The sequence below is a fragment of the Mixophyes fleayi genome, unplaced genomic scaffold (assembly GCF_038048845.1).
Source record: "Mixophyes fleayi isolate aMixFle1 unplaced genomic scaffold, aMixFle1.hap1 Scaffold_29, whole genome shotgun sequence".
NCBI classification, from domain to species: domain Eukaryota; kingdom Metazoa; phylum Chordata; class Amphibia; order Anura; family Limnodynastidae; genus Mixophyes; species Mixophyes fleayi.
In genome coordinates this window covers 3,905,979-3,928,602 of record NW_027446953.1, presented here as the reverse complement: position 1 = coordinate 3,928,602, position 22,624 = coordinate 3,905,979, and the positions used below count along the sequence as shown (strand labels likewise).

Below are 22,624 nucleotides of genomic sequence, written 5' to 3'. Positions count from 1 at the left end.
ATTATGTTGGTCAAGACCTCTATGGGGACTGCGATCTGCCCAGTTTTAACTGCAAGCCTTAAAAACCCATCTCAAGATGGCTTTTCAATGGAGGTCTCCATCGCCGCCAGAGAAGACACTGTGCATCCATCGCCTGGGTCCCTACGCGCACCATGCGCATGCGCAACCTTAGTCGTAAATGTGCAATAGCCACACAGGGGTCACTTCCACCTTTCGCCGGCAGCTTTAGGCTGCTGGTGGAGGAGTTTTTGTATCGCTTAGGAGGGGGGCTTCGCCCAGGGGAGGGCTGGTGAATTTTAGCCCGGGGGACAAGTCTCGACTCAGCAGCCTAATAGGAACATTTTAAAGGAAATAAAATGGTGGCCCAGTGATCCAGCTCAAGGAAGCCCACTATGGGAACGGCCTGGGGGGGCAGATGCCCACTGCCCTCCAGCCCAACCTGCCCCTGGTTTCGCCCCCGCACATGGTGAATACAAGCAGCAGTACATTTTGGATCTCTACGGTATGCAGTAATACAAAGTGATACTTACTGCCGCCCACTACCCACCAATGTTAAATAGACGCCTGAGTTTGAAAATGTCATGCAGCCCTCTCACCTTTTCATACTCTTCCAGAATGCCCTTTTTACGGATATTTTTCTTTGCAAGGTAAATTGCTGGAATGAAAGTTAATCAAATTCATTTCAGTGAATGAAAAGAACAAAACAACAACTACTGTAATATGATAACAATCAGGATAATGTGCTGCTCTTATCTTGACGCCAACCCACACTAGAATGTCTACTGAACCTGGTTCCTCATGCTGAGAGATGGCTGAGTAGGGTTATTTTAGATGCGGTAAATGAAGATGTATTTCATGTAGATATGCAGACCACAAAACTACAAAATTGAAATCCTTTATATCAGGTGAAAGTTTTCAGATTGAGAAGACTTTAGACTGTCAATCAACATATGTGATGTATATGTTTAATTGCAAGTGCGGAATGCAATATGTTGGCCGCACTATGAGGTCCCTAGGGGTGCGTTTCTTAAAACACTGCCGGAATATATTAAAGAATGTAAGAACTCATACTCTATCAGCACATGTGAATTTATGTCAAGGTACTAATCTAACAGGCTTATTAGTCAGAGCTATTGAACAAATTGATATTACAAATAGAGGACGTGATAGATTTAATCTATTATGTAGCAGAGAAGCCTATTGGATTTTTAGGTTAAATACCTTAGGCCTGATTCATTAAGGATCTTAAATGAAGAGGATTCTTATTTCAATCTCCTGGACAAAACCATGTTACAATGCAAGGGGTGCAAATGAGTGTTCTGTTTTGCACACAAGTTACATACTGCCTGTTTTTTCATGTAGCACACAAATACTTGATAGCTTATTTGTACACTGAAATTTAAAGTTGATATTTGTGTGCTACATGAAAAAACAGTCAGTATTTAACTTATGTGCAAAACACAAAACTAATTTGCACCCCTTGCATTGTAACATGGTTTTGTCCAGGAGACTGAAATAAGAAACTTCCTAATTTAAGATCCTTAATGAATCAGGCCCCTTATCACCATGTGGTTTAAATGATTGCATAAAACTTAATAACTTCTAGATAATTTTTCAACTATATTCCTTGAACCATGTTCATGAGAATCGTTATCATATATTTTTGTATATGTCTAAACTTTTATACTGGTTTAGGATACTTTGCCTACATATTAGTATGTTTATATTGATTTTTTTTGTATCTGAGTACTATTTTATTGTTTGTTTACATATAGTAGAATATTAAATCATTACATATTTATGGGATCATTGTAGAGCATTGAATATGATTTGAATAAACAGTCTGATTTTGGAAATTAAGTAGGGCCCTATTGGGTTAACATTAGGGTGTGAGGCCTTATTAATATCCCAAGATTGGAGAACCTGAGCCATATTGAATTCTATTTAACTTATTTAGGCTGTTATTTAATAAGACGTTAGATTACATGATCTTATCTATGATCTCTGTTGGTTACAAGTTATCAGCAGAAGTGATATTTATGTTATGTTTTTGAATATGCTTTTATTACATCTGTGTTTAGCTACACTGATATTAAACAGTCTGATTCGGGAAGCTAAGCAGGGCTCCATTGGGTCTTTATTAGTATAGGAGACCTTATTAGACTCCCAAGTTTGCAGAGCCCAATGTATATTTAAAATATTTTATATTTGTTGAATTAGACTTTAGCCTAAGTGTTTTCTGTCGGTATACATTATTATTTACATGGTTTATAATGATTAGTATTATTTTATTGATAGCTACAGGGATTTTGAGTCAATATTTTCCAATGATGGTTATTGAAAACTTTTGAAAACTTTTAGAAGTAATATTATATGTTTTATTGCATAACATGTTTATATTTGCTGATTACTTGATTATTCATTTTTATAATGGCTTGTTGCCTATATTATACGGGATTATGGATACCGAACAGAGACCATTATTTATAAAGATGCAGGATTTCCATAAATAAGTCTAATGATTAAACCTGCAGGCTCTGAAGGTCACATGACCGCTTGAGAATGAATGGGCTAATTGGATGATCCGATATCGGCCTTATACCAACTCTAGTTTGGACTTGGAATCTGCTTCTTAGGAAATGGCACTTGTGCCGTGAAACGCGTCAAGCTGTTCCATATGAGCTTATGCTCTAATTCATTTGGCATCTGTGAACCCCGGGGTTAACATTCTATACTAGCGCTCACAGTACTGTGGCCTACGGACCGGACACATATCCAATCAGTTCCCTATATTTGTCGACTCCACAGGCAGGACATTAAGACAAGGCTGGACTCTTCTGTAAGGGACTTTACAGCACTGGAACATATATTTGGTTATTTGCACCAGGAACTATTCAGTAATATCCGTATAGGAAGTTGTGCTGAACACCATACAGCCTTTTGCTGCACACGTAGCTGTGCTTAATAATCTATTGGAGACTGGCAACATTACATCGGATTCACTACGAGGGGGATATTTACCATTCTCTCCCCTCTCTACGTGTTGGAGTTTCCGCAGATTGATACAATTTATTATCCTGCAACATTTTATATGTTGACACATTTTTTATTTTATTCACTATCAGAAATATCTATGTTTAATCTTTGTTATCTGCTTAGCGCTAAATCTAAGCTCTAAATTCTCCTTTAGGGAAATACTTGCTATTTGTTTTTTTCATTACTGTTTTATATTCTAATTGACCCGAGGGTATATATGGCCATATTCACTACGTATTTTTTAATGTGTTTACTTTTTCAATAAATAACAATTAAGGGCTAGATTTACTAAACTGCGGGTTTGAAAAAGTTGAGATGTTGCCTATAGCAACCAATCAGATTCTAGCTGTCATTTATTTACTGCACTCTACAAAATGACAGCAAGAATCTGATTGGTTGCTATAGGCAGCATCTTTTTCAAACCCGCAGTTTAGTAAATATACCCCCAAATGTTTTACCAAGCGCTCCTTTTTCCCTTTTATTGTATATGTCTACTGAATCTGTCTGCTCCCTCTCATTCACATACAGCATAAAAAGCCATCTGTTTTCACACTGCTAGAATGTTTGCTAACTCTGTCTCTGACATCTCATTTGCATATGATGCCACCGGCATAAGGGAGATATAGTAATAAAGGTAAGGTAATAGACAAATACAACAGTGGGAAGATATAAGCACAGGTATCCCTCATTTACACTCCCCCTCCCCTCATAAAGCCACCCTCACTTACCACTAGGTATGTTCTCTGCACAAAAGTACCTAACAATATTTCAATATCATATATGTCACCCTATTGCATCAGGGAATGTTTATTAATAGGAACAGAAACTTTGCATGTTAGGATTGCAGTGCAGGTTTCATATGTGCTACTTAGTAACCTGAAGAGCTTGCAATTAATTTGATGGTACATGTATTGTAGCGGCAGTTAACAATATAAACCTCGGCTATTTGGCCAGAAGGTAAAATGAGCAGTTATTGGTGTCGCATGGAACAAACACAGAAGAAGCAGCAATGTCTTGCATAGTAATCATGGGAATCCTCTGCTGGTATGGTCCACTGAGACGCAATAAATGTCACATATTGTTGTAATAAACAAAGATTCTCTCCACAACCCTCCACGGTATTTGGCCTCACTTGTAAATAGAAAATCTCTCCCACTTCTATCACTTGATATAGTAGCTGTCTTCTCCCACCCAGCACAGAACATAGGATTAATACTCACCATAATCTGTGTCCTCCGCAGGCCACTGTTGTGTTGGCCAAAAATATGGCGTCTAAAAGAATGGGGGAAAAAAACAACTTTATTTTTAAATATGAAGGAAGTATCATCTCTAATAATTCCCATTACTCAATGTTGAATTCTGCATTATTATTACTGGCATAGACTGTGTGATATATTACAATTATAGTAGCTATACAAACAATATGGGACTATGTGCCGCTATATGTGAAATAATAATGAAGGTAATTGTGCCCTGGGGCAACAGCATCTCTAGTTGTACCTGACTGCAGCTTTCTTATAAAATAATCTGCACTCTATCAATACACCCCAGTAGTGTTCCCCACACTTGGAACCTGCACCCCAATCTTTATACCCAATCTGTACCCTGACACCTGGAACATTTGTCCATCATTACACGTAAATAGTATTACCAACACATGGAACCTTCACCCCCTCATTACATCACAGCAGTACCCCCCCCCAACAACTAGAACCCGTATCCCCCCTGTTTATACCACAGTGGTATCTCCTAACACCTAGGACCCGCACCCCCATGTTTATATCACAGTGGTATCCCACAACACCTAGGACACGCACCCCCATGTTTATACCAGAGTGGTATCCCTAACACCTAGGACACGCACCCCTATGTTTATACCACAGTGGTATCCTACAACACCTAGGACACGCACCCCCATGTTTATACCAGAGTGGTATCCCACAACACCTAGGACACGCACCCCCATGTTTATACCAGAGTGGTATCCCACAACACCTAGGACACGCACCCCCATGTTTATACCAGAGTGGTATCCCTAACACCTAGGACATGCACCCCTATGTTTATACCACAGTGGTATCCCACAACACCTAGGACACGCACCCCCATGTTTATACCAGAGTGGTATCCCACAACACCTAGGACACGCACCCCCATGTTTATACCAGAGTGGTATCCCTAACACCTAGGACACGCACCCCTATGTTTATACCACAGTGGTATCCCACAACACCTAGGACACGCACCCCCATGTTTATATCACAGTGGTATCCCACAACACCTAGGACACGCACCCCCATGTTTATACCACAGTGGTATCCCACAACACCTAGGACACGCACCCCCATGTTTATACCAGAGTGGTATCCCACAACACCTAGGACACGCACCCCCATGTTTATACCAGAGTGGTATCCTACAACACCTAGGACACGCACCCCCATGTTTATACCAGAGTGGTATCCCACAACACCTAGGACACGCACCCCCATGTTTATACCACAGTGGTATCCCACAACACCTAGGACACGCACCCCTATGTTTATACCAGAGTGGTATCCCTAACACCTTGGACACGCACCCCCATGTTTATACCAGAGTGGTATCCCTAACACCTTGGACCTGCACCCCCACCTTTATACCACAGTGGTATCCCACAACACCTAGGACACGCACCCCTATGTTTATACCAGAGTGGTATCCCACAACACCTAGGACACGCACCCCTATGTTTATACCACAGTGGTATCCCACAACACCTAGGACACGCACCCTCATGTTTATACCAGAGTGGTATCCCTAACACCTAGGACACGCACCCCTATGTTTATACCAGAGTGGTATCCCACAACACCTAGGACACGCACCCCCATGTTTATACCAGAGTGGTATCCCTAACACCTAGGACCCGCACCCCTATGTTTATACCAGAGTGGTATCCCACAACACCTAGGACACGCACCCCCATGTTTATACCAGAGTGGTATCCCTAACACCTAGGACCCGCACCCCTATGTTTATACCAGAGTGGTATCCCACAACACCTAGGACACGCACCCCTATGTTTATATCACAGTGGTATCCCACAACACCTAGGACCCGCACCCCCATGTTTATACCAGAGTGGTATCCCTAACACCTAGGACCCGCACCCCTATGTTTATACCAGAGTGGTATCCCCTAACACCTAGGACACGCACCCCCATGTTTATACCAGAGTGGTATCCCACAACACCTAGGACACGCACCCCTATGTTTATACCAGAGTGGTATCCCCTAACACCCTGGACCTGCACGCCCACCTTTATACGCCAGCAGTAACCTGCCACCTGGCTCCATCCGTACCCAACAGCATTAACCCCCACAGCAGGAACCTGCCCCATCATTACAACCCAGCATAATCCCCACACCTGGAACCTGTACAGGCTGTTGTCCGGCTTCAAAATGAGGTTAGTGGGCTCCTGCAATGGATAGATGTACCCACATTTCACCATCAGATTACAGAAGTGCTGCCCTTCTGTAGAGAATGAATAACAGAGTACAGGTTCCAGGTGCCACACACTGGGATTACCTTATGGTCCAATATATTTTGAATGAGAAAACTTTTATTTGTTCCTGTCTTGCTTTACAACAAGTTTGCAGCTGGTCTGCCTTTCTGAATGTTCCTGACTACTTTTACTAAAATCCAACAAAAAAACACAATCAAGTATACAATCAAGATTATTTGCAGGGTCAACTGTGTGATCTGACTGAGTTCTGTGGTGTTATTCATGTGCATATATGTATCAGGTGTATGGCATAGAGAAGACAATATATCAATACATGTAACAATACAAGACAGATTACACACAAGTACCTTTATACTCTTAATAGTATCTGTTGCCAGAGTTCAGGGATCTCCGTCAATCAGACTGCAGTACCCTCGAGCTGGGATAATTCCCCCTCCACAGAGACAGCTCTAAGAGCAAAAATAAAGCTTTTTGCTCACCAGCGCTGGATTAACGTCTGTCTGTCTGGAAAGGGAGAACCCCGTTGTCGGGAGGTCTGATGTATTGGAGATCCCGGACGAGCCCCCACTGAAACTGTCAGAGATGACCTAAACGGGTCCTTTCTCCTGAACTCCGGCTGCTATACCTTGTGGGTATCGATCGATAGAGAGACAGACAAAGTTCAGATGTTGGGCTGAAAATGTATCTGGTTCTGACCAGCCCTAAGTCAGAGTAGCTTTATTTATACATAGTTTCACAGAATAAGAGAGATAAGGAATGCAAGGTTTCTCAAGGCAACTTGTCCATGTCAGCAGTTTGTGGGTATGATGTAAAGCAGATGTCTTTATCTCAGTCACGTAGGCCTCAAGTGGGGGTCGTGGGCTCCTGGTTCCGAAGCTGCTGGATGTGCACATTCTTGAGAAGAGACATGTTGGCGAAAAAGAAATGAATGTGAGGCAAAGTTCATGGAGAATATTCTGCAAGCTGCAGACTATTCTTCTTTCTGCAGTAATTATACAAAATGCATTACTTTAAGAAGTTCATAAAATGTATATCTCTCACAATAGCTTTATTTCATATGGGGGTGGGAAGGGTGACGTGAGCAAACTCTATCATTTTAAAAAGTTGGCTTTAATAAAGTAAACATTAATAATGGTAAAATAATTCAAATGTCCAGACGGTCAAATAAGGTTGATAGAGATTTAAGTAAGCTAAACAAGAAATATGAAATATAATAGCAAAGATACAATCACCACCAAAGGAATCGCAAGCAGCGCACAGCTGACTGTCAGTGTTGAGGCTTTCACAAGAATACCTACTGTCCATTCCCAGGTACAGTTTTTAATACTTTAGGATCAAAAGATTTCTGCCACCTATTACCATTTTGAATGCACTGAGTTTCTGCACATAACAAAAACACTGAGCCACTTAGTCTAGAGTTTCGATTTTATTTTAACAATTGTGGCTTGCTTGACACTGAGAGTTCTGAAAAATAAAAATAGAGCAGACACGACATCGAAAGTCCTTACTTTCAAAGACTCAGACACTACAGGGACCTGATATCAGAGATAGTCAGTTTGCATTAGTATTGCCTAAGTGGAAGGCTGTATCTGTTTACAAGTAACATGAGAACAGATACATACATGGCATGGCATTGTTTATCTAATATTGCTAACGGGTCTGATTCAATTACCGGCCACTACACACAGTGCATTCCAAATGAAGCCAGATTGGTACAAAAGAGTACAATGAAGGGGTGTTAGGAGCACCTAACTGTTCATATCAGTTACATTAGTAAGTAATTTATTCATATACTGTCAGGCGCCGACCACGCTCTCACCCTGGCAGTCAGGGACGGTCACTGCTCTCGGTTTCTGACGGCGGTCAGCTGTTCTGATCGCTGAATCCACTGTCCAACAATAGGAGGATTCCTCTGTCTATTTAGGGAGGCTCTGGAGCCACTAGGGTGCCAGAGTATAAAGGTCTTCCTATGCTCCACTGTTCCTGCCTGTTCTCCTGCTCTCTGGCTGACCTCCTGTGTACCTACCTGGCTTCCTCTGGTTCTGCTCCTGGATCTCCGTTTGGCCTAACTGCTCCCGCTGTATCTGACCTTTGGCTTGCTGACTCTAATTTGCTTACTCTTTTGGTACCATGGTTTGACCTCTGCCTGCACTACCACATCTGCATATCAGTTCACCATCCATTTCGCTGATAGCTATCTTGGAGGGCCGCGACCTGCATGTCCCTTGCAGAAAACTCCAAACTCCCTTGCGGGAGTCCCTGGCGAAGACCGGGAGTGTGTTTAGACTCTGCGCAACCAAGCTTGGCAGCGCAAATATCAGTAAGTGTCCTTCAGTCCCTATATCTTGTGGCATATACTTTCTGAAGCAATAGCTTAACAATCATATTTTACCAAGCATTGAATAGGGCTAGACTTTTACTACACTTTAACAGTCCGCCCTCTGATAAAAATTACAATTATCACAAAATTATTAAAAACAGAAATGTGCATCAAAATATTGGTTCAAATAATTTACATTTCCAATTTAATGAAAATGTGACATTCAATGTCATTTTCTTTGATGGTAATGAGGATGAAATAATAAAGAGAGAAAATAAATTACATCCTGATCGCGGGATACTGGGTTAAAAACCTATCCCGATTATTAAAATTTAGATTTGTAAGTTTTGAAATTTGAAAATTTTCACTGGGAGAGGAAAACCTTTTGCTGCCCCTATTAGAAAGTCCAGTCTAGCTACAATTTTTTTTATTTAAGCTAAGCATGTAAACAAAAATGGATAATGATCTTCACGCTGCTCTTCTGTAAATAGTTGTGAAGTGGGGAGACATCCTGTATTGGCATAGGCTTGTCCATAATACACTCGATAATGCGCTTTCTTTCTTCTGATCTCCAGGATAAGTCACTCGAAGGAAATAAAAGCATAATTATATAACTTGTAAGGTGGGATCATAAAATAATGATTCCCTGGTATTAACACAATCTACTTCAAAACCCGGTACTCTTCCCATTACTCTCTTTACAGAATACATTTCAAGCTGAACATCATCATGCATCATTTCAGTGCTTTTCTGGTCCACCTGGTTTCCTATGGATTTACAACATTTCGCCATCAATGGTATACATTTGACTACCAAATATATAATAACCAGGAAAGCTAATACCAGAAGAAGTACTCTGCCGAAGGCAAAATATATATTTTTTGCCCACTCTCCTAACCCTGAAAACCAGGTTAGCAGATCTTGGCAGCAGTTGTGTTGTGATCCCTGGCAAAATTTCTCTTTAACTGGGCAATTTCATCCATTATTCTATCAATTACTTCTGCTAGGTTGTCTATCTCATTATTATATAGTTGCAACACTTTGCACCAAATTTTGTTTCAAGAATAACGCAAAATCCACCACTTACTGAAGTTAAATAAATTAGCACCATCCTATGTTGTACCAACTGTTTTCTATACTTGCATTTCCTTAGCTACATATCGAAAAGTATCATCATAAATGTAAGTAATGTTGTCAACCAACTGTGCCAATAATCAGCTGTATTTATAGTTAATAGCACCCCTATCAACACGCGTGATAACTAATATTACTATAAATTGATTACTATCAGACTCACTAATGAGGAAAGTTGTAGGAATATCTTTAGTGTGGGTACTTTTTGTTTTTATTATTTACTTTGGAATAGCTATTTGTCATGGAAGAGTCATTATGTATTTTTATCATATGTTCATGTGACATTAGATCGCTGGAACTATCATTCCTACTGAGAAGTACAGTGCAAAATAAACGTAATAGCTGGAATGCTGAAAGCACTGTTTTGTGATAGATGCCGATTTGCAGATGGGGGAGGTGCCAAAGGTCCTTTTCCATCTTGGGCTCCATTTGTTCTATAACTAACCTTGGCCTGGGCATAGCTTCTAACTCTATAAACTGAACTCCTCCACTGTATGAAAAAAGTATTGAAACCTCAAATCAACACTTAAGTCCTTTGCTGGTGACACCATTTTCATTCAAGTGCTGTAAAGAAATGTTTTTCCCCCAAAAGTTTCACCTTGTCATATGTGGAGCGTCATTATTTTGTAGCATATGACTTCCTCTGAAAGACCAATTTACAAAGAGTTATAAAGGAAAAGATTTGCAGTCCTCAAATGTCCCTGAAGTCAATGAATTACTGAAAATGGTAACTTCCAATCATTTTTTTATGCTTAAGGCCAGAGGTGGAATTAGTGAGCTGTGGTCCCCGGTGCAGGGAAGCGGGGAGGAGGGAACTTGGCCCACAGCTCGCTAGTTACCCATTCAGTGTGCCCTATTATCTACATGGACCCCGATGCACTGGTCCTGCTGCACCAATGATAGTTCCGCCACTGCTCACTGCCTTATTTTATAAGCTCACAGAACATCACATTTGTTAATGCTGGAGGAGCGTTATCCCATAGATTCACTAGCTTAAATATGCCTCTTTTTGACATGGTTACACAGAGTGCCATAATTGTCATTTCATTGGTGGCAGTGGTTTGTGTGTTTGTTAGTATTCCATGTTAACACATGTAGCTTGGATACTCTGTACTTCTGCTTTACCAACAAATCAGAAAATTATGGAAGGCAGTTTACTGGTCAACGCCATTTTTAAACACAAAGCACATAAAATATGAAAGCTATGCAAATAGCTCTATTTCCAAATCTCTTTTTCTCTCCTGCAGAATTAGGCATTCAGCATGTTCATAAAATTGTACAGCAACTTTTTATTTAAAACAGAAAAAAGTTGGAGAAAGGAGAATAAACCTTTTATTAATTTTACGTAATCTCGAAACTGAATTTTCTTTAGTAAATAAATAATATTAGCATGTGAAAATATAAACTAATTTACAGAATTCTCACATACAAATATATTTATCTCAATACATACATGTTTAATTCCCATTAAAGCTTTTTTCAAAAACAGTTTTTACATAAGAAATGAAAAAAAACAAAAAAACATTTTTAAATAATTACATTTTAAAAGTACACAAAAGATTACAGCAAAGTCAGTCCAGTTTCTATAATTTGGCCAAAATGTTCTCAACACTGTCCTTGAGTCATGAAAACCTTGTTCTACATTCTGAAAATAATAAAAATAAACTGATCTGTTGTATTTCACCAGCATATAATCAAGTGTGATGGTTTAATTAACATGAGGAAATTTCATACCCTTTTAAGTGATATAAAATTCAAAACCTAAATTGGACAGATGTTTAATTGTTATATTGTGATAAAAATTGTTGTACAGTGTTATTACCACCAAACTAGTAGGAAATCATAGCTCACTTCACTGACTGATACTACTTGTAAAGCTCAAGGCCCATCAGATACTAAACTGTATGAAGAACTGTCCTAGTCAACATCAGTGCACTGTTCTCTATCTTCTAGTCTATGTAGCTGCCTGCTGGCTCTTTGTTGTTGCTCCTTCAGCTCAGTATAAGAGCGTGAAAATGTGTGAAATATGGAAGTGACAGGAAACGCCATCAGTAAAATTCCACTCAGTATACTGCTTAGTGCCACCACTTGTCCTGGAATGCTTCGAGGAACCATGTCACCATAGCCGACTGTTGTCATGGAGATCACTGCCCACCAGTAACTCCCTGGGATACTTGTAAATTCCTGCTTGGCACCAAGTTCATTTTCTGCCAGATACACCAGAGGAGAAAACAGGGCCATGGCAACACACAGAAAAAGCAGGAGAAGTCCAAACTCTCTAGTGCACCTTCTTACTGTGAGACCCAGTGTCTGGAGTCCTAGAGAATGTCTTGCTAGCCTCATGACATATAGGATGCGCAAAGCCCGGAGGACACGAAGGACCAGGCCCACTTTCTCCAAGTAATTATTTCCTGTTCCTCCAGTTTTTTCTGTTGAAAGTGAATCGACTATTAGAGTGATGTAGTAAGGCAAGATGGCCATCATGTCAATTATGTTGAGTGGCGTTCTTAAGAATACACACTTGCTCTCAGCTTGGATAAATCGCAGGATGAACTCCAAGGAAAACCATGCTACACAAACAGTCTCTAATACAAACATATTGTAGCATTTCTGGGAACATTCTCCCTAAAAAATGGAAAGAAGAAAGTTAATGCATTGAGGACCAACCTGTCACAAAGAAATACTGACATTATTATGACATAAGAGCCCAAAATCAGCATTTTGTCACATTTAATAAATTCACTTTTAAACTCCACATATATTTACAAAGAGTCGGGTTGGTCTGGTGGGGTCCCGGGGAAATACCCGGTAGGCCCCACTGTCAGATGGCCCCGCCTCCTTTCACTAGGGGGAGGGGCCATAATGTGATCACCTAGGCCGCCACTGAGAGGTAAGTGTTATGCTGCTGGTAAAGCAGAGGAGCTGAAAAAGAGATAAATTCTCGGCGCTGTAACACTGAAATCTGAATAATAACTTGGTATGTGTCTGTTACCTCGCAGCTGAGAAGAACCTATGAGTTCTGAAAAGCAACTAAATAAAAACTGTATTCAGTGCTGAGATAACAAGCAACACCTGTAATGACTGAATCCACGTAGTCAATAAAACTCACATTTAATAAACAAAGCTCAAATTAAAACATTATACAAAAACATATATCAGTGCACTGATAGTAACATATCCACTTGCAATCATGTGTCATGAGAAATGTGTGGGCAAAGCTAAATAGGCCAATAATTAACATCACTGTATAATAGTAATTTTTTTATATATTTTTATATGAATACTACATTTTATATATATTTATAAATATATACTACGTGGAGATATGTCACACTTCTTTGAGCAGGCAGTGTACACTTCTGTCGAAGGTGTACGCAACAAAGCAAGTTTCTTGCTGTAGGGGAGTGGCCTAGTTCTTTTCACACTCACATGCACCCTTTAAATGTGAGAGCTATTGATTTAACATTGTGATTGGTTGGGAAAGGGGGCTAGAGTGTGCCCTCATTGCTAGGCTTTCCATATTTAATGTACATATCCCTTTTTCAAAACAGGACCCCAACATTCCAGGGTCTAGACAGCAACTGAGCTTAAGACATCAGCAGCAGCAGGTAGTGAACATTGCAAGAACAGGTAGGAGAGAGCAGGACAGTCTGCCAACTGTTCTGATTCTAGTGGGGCAAGACTTTGTCCAGATCTAAGGGGTGGGGACTAGACTATGCACTCTTTATACACACTGCATTCTTTATATATTACACTATGCTGCTAGCCATCATCATCATCACCATTTATATAGCACCACTGATTCCACAGCGCTGTACAGAGAACTCACTCACATCAGTCCCTTCCCCATTGGAGCTTACAGTCTAAATTCCCTAACATACACACACACACACACACACACACACACACACACACAAACAGACATAGAAAGACTAGGGTCAATTTTGATAGCAGCCTATTAACCTACTAGTATGTTTTTTTTTTGGAGTGTGGGAGGAAACCGGAGCACCCGGAGGAAACCCACACAAACACGGGGAGAACATACAAACTCCACACAGATGGTTGGGAACTGAACTCATGACCCTAGCCTCTAGGCCACCGTGCTGCCCATGCCCTTCATGAGCTTACCACTCCCCCTCTAGTGTCTGGTCTCACCTCTATGGAGGCTGGCCACACCCCCTGTGGTGGGCCTATACCGTTGCACTCCCCCTGTGAGCCCTTCATGTCCCAGTCCGACACTGCATTTACATTGGTGGTTTTTAAAGCATTTTCTTGCTCACACAATTTTATTGTATTTTTAATCTGAACTGTGGATTGATCAAGGCTGGTGTGTCCTGTTTTTTTAAACTGAAAATGTTAACTGGAAAGTAAGAAAAAATAAAGATTCTAGCAAAGTACAAAGTAACAGACGAGTAAGCGCTTTTTTTCAGAACAGTGCAGTAATGAGATTTCCATTTATTTAGCAACATTACTGAAATGAGACAAAAGAATGGAAAAGGTGCATTTTTAAAGGCTGTTGTTTGCTGTGAGAAAGGAAATGATTGAATTAAGCCATAAATGAGACAAAATCGACAATATTTTAGCAACAAAACTGTAAAATGAATGTTATTGAAATACTATACTCGCCTATTTTTGGGACCAGAAGTCTGTGAGAAAAGTATGGGGAACGTGGTAACATTATTTTTGTCATCATATCCCAGCTGCTCAAGGATTCGATTCTCAGTATGATGTAAAGGGCGCAACTTTTGATCATCATGGCGTTTTTCAGGAGGGCGGCCTATTTTGCCAGGACTAATGTGACATGAAGTTGTACTTGAGTATGACTTTTACAATTTTGGACAGTATGCCTCTGGAGGATTTTCTGCCTCTCTGATCTCATATGCGCACTTCCAGAATTCAGAGGCATCTGCAGAGAGCGGAGGGAAGGCCTACACTTTAAAGTGAACAGACCATTCAGTATGCAGTGTTGGTGGAAGTGCACTGGGTGTATTCCACCCCTTGTCACCTCTCCTTTATACCTTATGTGGAGCAAGTGACATGGGGATCACAACCAGCACCTGTGTCAGACTTTTCAGTGTAGTATTGGACTGTGACACCAAAGCCCAGTAGTCACACCCCCAGTCCATCACTGATATGGAGTAACAGCTAGAGGCAGCTTCAAAGGTAAGAAGCTACTAGCTGCTGCTCCTCCGTGTTACTATGTCACATATTCTGGTTTCCAAGTGCCCCCTAAACCTTGGCACCCTAGACATCTGACCGGTTACCTAGTGATAGTGCCAGTTTTGTCCACATACACTGCACCAAGAAGTTTTGCACTGTGCATTTCAGTTTTGTAAATGATCTCTAGTATGTCCTTTATCATTTTATTTGTTGTTGTTGTTTTTTTTTTTAAATTGTGAGGAAATTGCAGAAAAAAGTGTAAAAGTCATATCAATTTGCAAACATTTTTTATGCTAAAGCTAGTGGGTGATCACCCTCACTTTGCCTTAGTTACTGTGTACTATGTTGCCTTGACATCACTATCTCAGATAATAAATGTCCTCAAAATGTCAACTTTCTTCCTCATACACTTCAAGTTAAAGTACTGTAGCCAGAGCCAAAGACTGTCACACATGTCAGATTTGAGCGAGATCTACCAGTTCTGAATTTAAAATCTCAGGTAAAACTGTGAGGCTCATGAAAATCAATGAGACAGAGAAGGTCACAAGAATTTGCTGACAGCCGTCATGTATAATTTTAAATGTAGTTGGTAGAGCATATCAGAGCATTGCTGTACTACCCTACAGCTAGCTGATAAATATATAGTGAAACCAATTGAATAATTTGTCATCCTGCCACTGGCTTGATGAGACGTATACTGTCAGCTAAAGATGTGGTAGTGACTGTGCTTTATCAGTCTGTGTTATTAATTGATCCGATTGCTGTGATGCCCACAGTTCACGATTGGAAATGTATATTAAATTGGCCAAAAGTGCCAAATAACCCATACAATTCTGTACAAATATGCATTAACCCCTAGTGACCAGTCATTTACTTTCATTGTCTAACTTGCGTTAGATAGATCAAAGCCAGTTGCTAGTTGCTTACTATATAGGCTACTGTAGATTTGTAATTGCAAAGGACACTCTTAATTATCAACAATGTTCCAAAACTATTTTATGTTAATGCTAATATAGTAATCTACCGTTTCTCATGATAATCCTGCCAATGGTGATAGTATTCCATTGAAGTCCATACACAGTATTCAATGTTACCATACCAGAACAACCTGTGTGGCAATTATTACCATTGATCCCCATGAGTGTTCTGAACATTATACTGTTAAAATAAACCCTCTACTTGTAAAATAAACAGAACAGAAGATTCTCAAAATGTATTTTTTTTATTCTCTTTAATGCTTTAATTTTTCAGATTGTTAAGGGTGTTAAGGCAAGGGTGTTTTCTAGAAGATAATGGTGTTGAGTTGACATTTCACTTTATTACAAAGAGCTACAACTCTTTATACATCTTTTGGGACAGTGTCATGATGGGATATTATACAGTTTAAAAAGCTGAAAATACAGTAATTTTAAGTTGTTGTGACATCCATGCTCCCACCTCTGTGTATGACACAGAACATTTCTGAAGAACAAGGTTGATATATTTTTTCCTATTTATATAATAGTTTGTATTTGGTGTTGGATTGTTGGGTTAGAAGTCATGATACAAAATTGTAACATTAAATAGTAGTGAATATTATTATTATTATATATATATTAATTTTGATACATTGTCAAGAAAGTGTATATTTTGAGGCAAGGACTATGCAAATTGTCATAATTATTTGCATTAATATAACTCTAGCAAATCACTGATTCATGTTTGGACGTAGCTCTGCACATGCTCAGAAACGGACCTTATGCCAATGAACACAGTTGCATGCAATTCATGTCCAAACGCAAATGACACATATGACTGTCTATGACTTGAGGGGAGGAACGGGAGAGTCAAGGGGCGGACTAACCTAGGCAATGTACAATAAGGGCGTGCCGAGGGCGTTCTGGCACAGATGTGGGCGATTCAAGTTTCTCACTTGGTTTCAGCTGTATTATTTGCACCAACTATAGTAAAAGTGTAAGTGCCAACTAATAGTGATGATTGACAGGGCATAGTATTTGTTTAGAAAATTACATATATGGATGCCACTAGCTAGCACAAAACATGTGTATGTAAGATACACTAAAAAAATGCATTATATGTACAGTACATATTAAAAGCATCTTGATTTATGTATGTTAAAAAAAAAAACAGAAAAAAATGAAACATTTTTACAGCCCATATTTTTATTAATGATTATAGTGGTTAAAAATGTTAATTTATTTTATATTGTAATATTTTTTGTGTTCTGCTGAACACATATAATGGGACCTTATATTGCACATATTGCAGTCTGTTCTATCTGTCTACAAACGGCATGTAAAGTTTAGGCAGAGCGTACTTACACGCACAAATTCAAACGTATCTTGAGATCCGCTACGATTTGAATACGGTCGGAACTACGTTCCGTGTGCTTTTTTTAAACCGCAACTTGGTTCAGACTTGAATCAGGCTCCTTATTTACATTTGGAAAAAATTACCTTCACTTTAAATATATATTAGACATTTACACTATATTTATTTGATTTTGCAAGTTAAAATGTCACCAGGAACTTGTAGTATTTCATAACCCATGTTCTTCAAGGAAATAAGCTTAGTTGACAAAATTCGATTACAACAGTGCCTGTTCTGCTTCATGCTTCCCAGAGACTACTAATCATACTCCTGCTACCGTAGTATTAGTAAAGTAGTGCTGCCTCAAATTACCGCTACCACTGTACTGAAGCCATAAAATTACAATTGCTCTTCACAGTAGGTTTTGACAGTTCCTGTAATTGTATAGCTGTTACCCTTCTCGTGGTGATTACAATAAAACAATACCAGCTTAAAAAAATCTGACAAAAAAAACAATTAAAGCAATTTAACATAATAAAATAAACTCAGGTCTATGATGCATTAAATTAGTATGATTTTGAGAAGGAAAATAACTACTTATTTTATATTTTGGTTAATGTTTTCAAGATTTGTCTCTTGATTTCCGCAAGAGGCAATATATCAGCAGAACACAGGTTACTGCACTATTCAAACTAATTTTAAGTGTCATTTTGTGGAGATTTAGATCTCTTTCTATTAATCTGTGGCATTAACACAGGATTTCTATTTCCGCTTATCACAGTGATGCAAAATCTATTATCACTGCAATTTAGTATCAAAATATCACCAGAGCAGCTGAGTAACTGAGTATACTGCCAGAAAATATTGACCCGGAGCAGTGATAATAGATGGTAGACACTATAGGCGACCCTATGTACATAAGGTGAATCATGGTGAATTATGCTTATACATGGTAATGTGTATAACACACAAATACTTGATAGCTTATTTGTACACTGAAATGTAAAGTTGATATTTGTGTGCTACATGAAAAAACAGTCAGTATTTAACTTATGTGCAAAACAGAATACTCATTTGCACCCCTTGCATTGTAACATGGTTTTGTCCAGGAGACTGAAATAAGAAGTTTCTCATGTTAAGATCCTTAATGAATCAGGCCCTAAGCGCTGATTATAAGGATATAAATCACAGTCATTGCTACATAAACTAATGTCCGTAAATATTAATAAAACAGATTCTTTGCTCATTTCCCACCGTTCCAATATTTGCCCTGTTTGAGCAGCATCTGATTTCTACTCGGATAAATCTAGTTGGATGTTTTATGTGTCCAGTAATCAGGCCGGATACTTTGATACAGACAATCTCAGAGAGGCCTCTGGCTAATATCAAATTATAACCTCTGTACAGTACCAGGGACTTAGCACCAATGAATCATCCAGTTTCCACTTGAATTTCTCCAGGGAGTTTAATGTGTTCATTCCCTTGTTACACAGCCCCCATTAAATCCGGCGCTGGTGATAGATGGGTCTGTTCTCTGGCTCTTTTCTACCTTACATGTGAGAGGTGTAATAGGGAACAGATTTATATCAACCGTATAAATCCTGTCGGGTACAATGGCTGCCGACCAGCGGCGTTATCCTTAGTGCGTACGGTCTGCGTGTTTCCTAATACAGGATCTGTGATTTACTGACTGCGGGAATATGTACAAAGGCGTTAGACAATTAACTTTTATGCATGCTAATTATGGCGAGCTAAAAACTTAATGGGACTTTCATAAAAAGACATTTTACATTCCAGGCCTCAGTAACACTGGAGAGGAGACCAGATTGTGCCAAAAATATATCTTGTGCACAGAGGGCCCGATTCACTAAGGCCTCTAAATAAACGTAATGTGAGTTTTTTTAAAGACGCTGCGTAATCCAGATATCTGCCCATCCGTATTCATTACAAGCAGATCTGAAGGAACGTCTCTTGTTGACTACGGGTGAGGTCCGCTCTGTGTATCCAGCACTTGCCGTATTGAGACAGACAACACACTGCAGGATACATACAATATATATGTGGAATGTGGACTCAGCTGAGTACAGAGATTAAAAAATATATTATTAAATACATTAACACCAGTTATTACATTTAATATAATTATTAATGATAAAACATTTTTTTAAAAAAATGTCCTTTCCGTTGGAAGATGAATTGGACGTACTTGCGCTCACTGGTGCATAGTCCATAGCGCAGAGCACTTTTACGCAGAAAGTGCGTCCATGGCGATGGTACACCACAGAATTTGCTAGTTTGGGGGAGGGGGCTGTTAGCTAAAAATTTAAATGGTGGGTGGACATATCCTTTAAAAGTTTCCCCAGGCAAAAAATGGGACGTAGGGCCTGATTCATTAAGGATCTTAACTTGAGAAACTTCTTATTTCAGTCTCCTGGACAAAACCAGATATCAACTTTAAATTTCAGTGTACAAATAAGCTATCAAGTATTTGTGTGCTACATTTGTCTCCCCTCTCCCCTCCCTCCCTTTCTCCTGTGCCCTCTGGAATGCTAGATCCGTCCGCAACAAACTCCCCTCTATCCATGACCTCTTCTTATCTAACTCTCTTAACCTTCTTGCCATTACCGAAACCTGGCTCACCGATTCCGACACTGCCTCCCCTGCCGCTCTCTCCTATGGCGGCCTCTCCTTCACCCACTCCGCCAGACCTGGAGACCGCCCAGGCGGAGGAGTGGGCATTCTCCTATCCTCCACCTGTACTTTCAGACTCATTCCTCCTGAACCCTCCCTCTCCTTCTCCTCTTTTGAAGTCCACTCTATCCGTCTCTTCTACCCCATCCATCTCCGCGTCTCTGTCATATACCGCCCCCCTGGGCCCTCCTCCCTTTTCCTTGACAACTTTGCTGCCTGGCTCCCACACCACCTCTCCTCTGACATCCCCTCCATTATCCTTTGCGACTTCAATATCCCTATTGACAACCCCACCGACCCTGCTTTCGTCAAACTCCTTGCCCTTTCTTCCTCCCTTGGCCTTTCCCAATGGACCTCCTCTTCTACCCACTGCCTTGGTCACTCCCTTGACCTTGTCTTCTCCCACCGTTGCAGTCTGTCCGACTTCTCTATCTCCCCCTTTCCACTCTCGGACCACCATCTCCTCTCATTCTCTCTCTCCTCTACTCCTGCACCCCTCCCCCCACCCAAATCTACCCGGTCCAGGCGCAATCTCGACACCCTTGATCCTGCTATTCTATCCTCTTCTCTCGAAACTCTCCTCTCTCCCCTTTCCACCCTGTCCTGCCCTAATCAGGCGGCCTCCCTCTATAACCAAACCCTCTCCTCCGCCCTTGATGCGGTTGCCCCTGCCCAGCCCATCCACCTTCGCTGCTCCAATCCCCAACCCTGGCACTCCAAACGTACCCGTTTCCTCCAAAAATGTTCTCGTACTGCCGAACGCCACTGAAGAAAATCTCGCTCCCTGGCTGATTTCCTCCACTTCAAGTTTATCCTCTCCTCCTACAGCTCTGCCCTCTCGCTCGCTAAGCAATCCTTCTTTAAATCCCTCATCTCCTCCCAGTCCTCCAACCCCCGCCGCCTCTTTGCTACCTTTAACACTCTCCTGCCCCCCCCTCCTCCCCCCCTTCCTTCCTCCTTATCTGCCACTGACTTCACCTCCTTTTTCTCCTCTAAAATCGCGGCCATCAGACTTGAAATCTCCTCCTCCACCCACTCTTCCGCCACCCCCCCTCTCGCCCTTCCTCCCCCCTCCACTCTCCCCCCCTCTCCCCCCAGCCACCAACTCCTTCTCTCCTTCCGCCCCACCTCGGGTGAGGAAGTCCACTCTCTCATTTCTTCTTCCCCCCCTTCTACCTGCCCCCAGGACCCCATCCCTTCTCACCTTCTTCGCTCCCTTTCCACCTCCACCTGCTCCCACCTCGCTCACCTCTTTAATCTGTCCCTCTCCACTGGCATCTTCCCCTCCGCCTTTAAACATGCTCTCGTCTCACCCATTCTCAAGAAACCCAATCTTGACCCCACCTCACTCTCTAATTACCGCCCCATTTCCCTTCTCCCATTTGCCTCCAAAATACTCGAGAGACTTGTCTGCAACCGTCTCTCCACCTACCTCTCTGAACACTCCCTCCTTGACCCTCTCCAATCAGGCTTCCGCCCCCTCCATTCCACTGAAACTGCCCTGGCTCAAGTTACGAACGATCTCCTCTCGGCTAAAGCCATGGGCCACTACTCCCTCCTGATTCTCCTCGACCCCTCAGCGGCCTTTGACACCGTTGACCACCTCCTCCTGCTTCACACCCTTCAGTCCATTGGCCTCTCCGGTACGTCCTCTCCTGGTTCACCTCTTACATTGCCGACCGTTCCTTCTCTGTTTCCACCTCTGATTCTCTCTCCCCTTCTTCCTCCCTTCCAGTAGGGGTCCCTCAGGGCTCTGTCCTTGGACCCTTACTATTCTCACTATACACCTCTTCTCTGGGTGCACTCATCAGCTCCTTCGGCCTCAAGTACCACCTTTATGCTGATGACACTCAACTCTACCTTTCCTCTCCTGATCTCTCTCCCTCCCTTCTTTCCAGGGTATCCGCATGCCTCTCTGCCATCTCCTACTGGATGTCCTCTAGATTTCTTAAACTCAATCTTGCTAAAACTGAACTCATTGTCTTTCCTCCCTCTCGTACCTCCTTCCCCTCTGACCTCTCCATCACTGTTGACAACTCATCTATCTCCCCTGTTCCCCAACTCCGCTGCCTAGGTGTCATCCTCGACTCCTCTCTCTCCTTTGCCCCTCACATTCACTCTCTCGCCAAATCCTGCCGTTTCCAGCTTCGCAACATTGCCCGCATTTGGCCCTTCCTCTCCCAGGATGCCACCAAATCTCTCGTCCACTCTCTGATTATCTCCCGCTTGGACTACTGAAACCTTCTCCTTATCGGCCTCCCCCTCTCTCATCTCGCTCCCCTTAGATCTGTACTTAAAGCCGCTGCTAGGCTTATTTTCCTCTCTCGCCGTTCCACCTCTGTATCCCCACTCTACCAAGCCCTTCACTGGCTCCCCTTCCCCTACAGAATCCTTTTCAAGCTCCTCACTCTGACTTACAAGGCCCTCGCCAACTCCACTGCTCCCTACATCTCTAACCTTATCT

General features: G+C 41.3%; 1 protein-coding gene and 1 long non-coding RNA gene across 2 annotated transcripts in view; both read right to left on the bottom strand.

The window, feature by feature from the left end:
- Nucleotides 1-595: 595 nt before the first annotated feature.
- LOC142127176 (uncharacterized) lies at nucleotides 596-6,555 on the bottom strand. The gene is made up of 3 exons (XR_012685333.1): nucleotides 6,447-6,555; nucleotides 4,257-4,308; nucleotides 596-655 (listed from the first exon to the last, which is right to left on the bottom strand). It is a non-coding gene; the product is annotated as an uncharacterized LOC142127176 (long non-coding RNA).
- Nucleotides 6,556-11,527: 4,972 nt separating this feature from the next.
- Nucleotides 11,528-22,624, bottom strand: part of LOC142127201 (voltage-gated potassium channel regulatory subunit KCNG2-like) — a 122,019-nt gene continuing 110,922 nt past the window's right edge. The window contains exon 2 of the mRNA XM_075194328.1: nucleotides 11,528-12,624. Coding sequence (XP_075050429.1) covers nucleotides 11,917-12,624 — 708 coding nt within the window. The 3' untranslated portion in view covers nucleotides 11,528-11,916. The remainder of the gene's footprint in view (nucleotides 12,625-22,624) is intronic.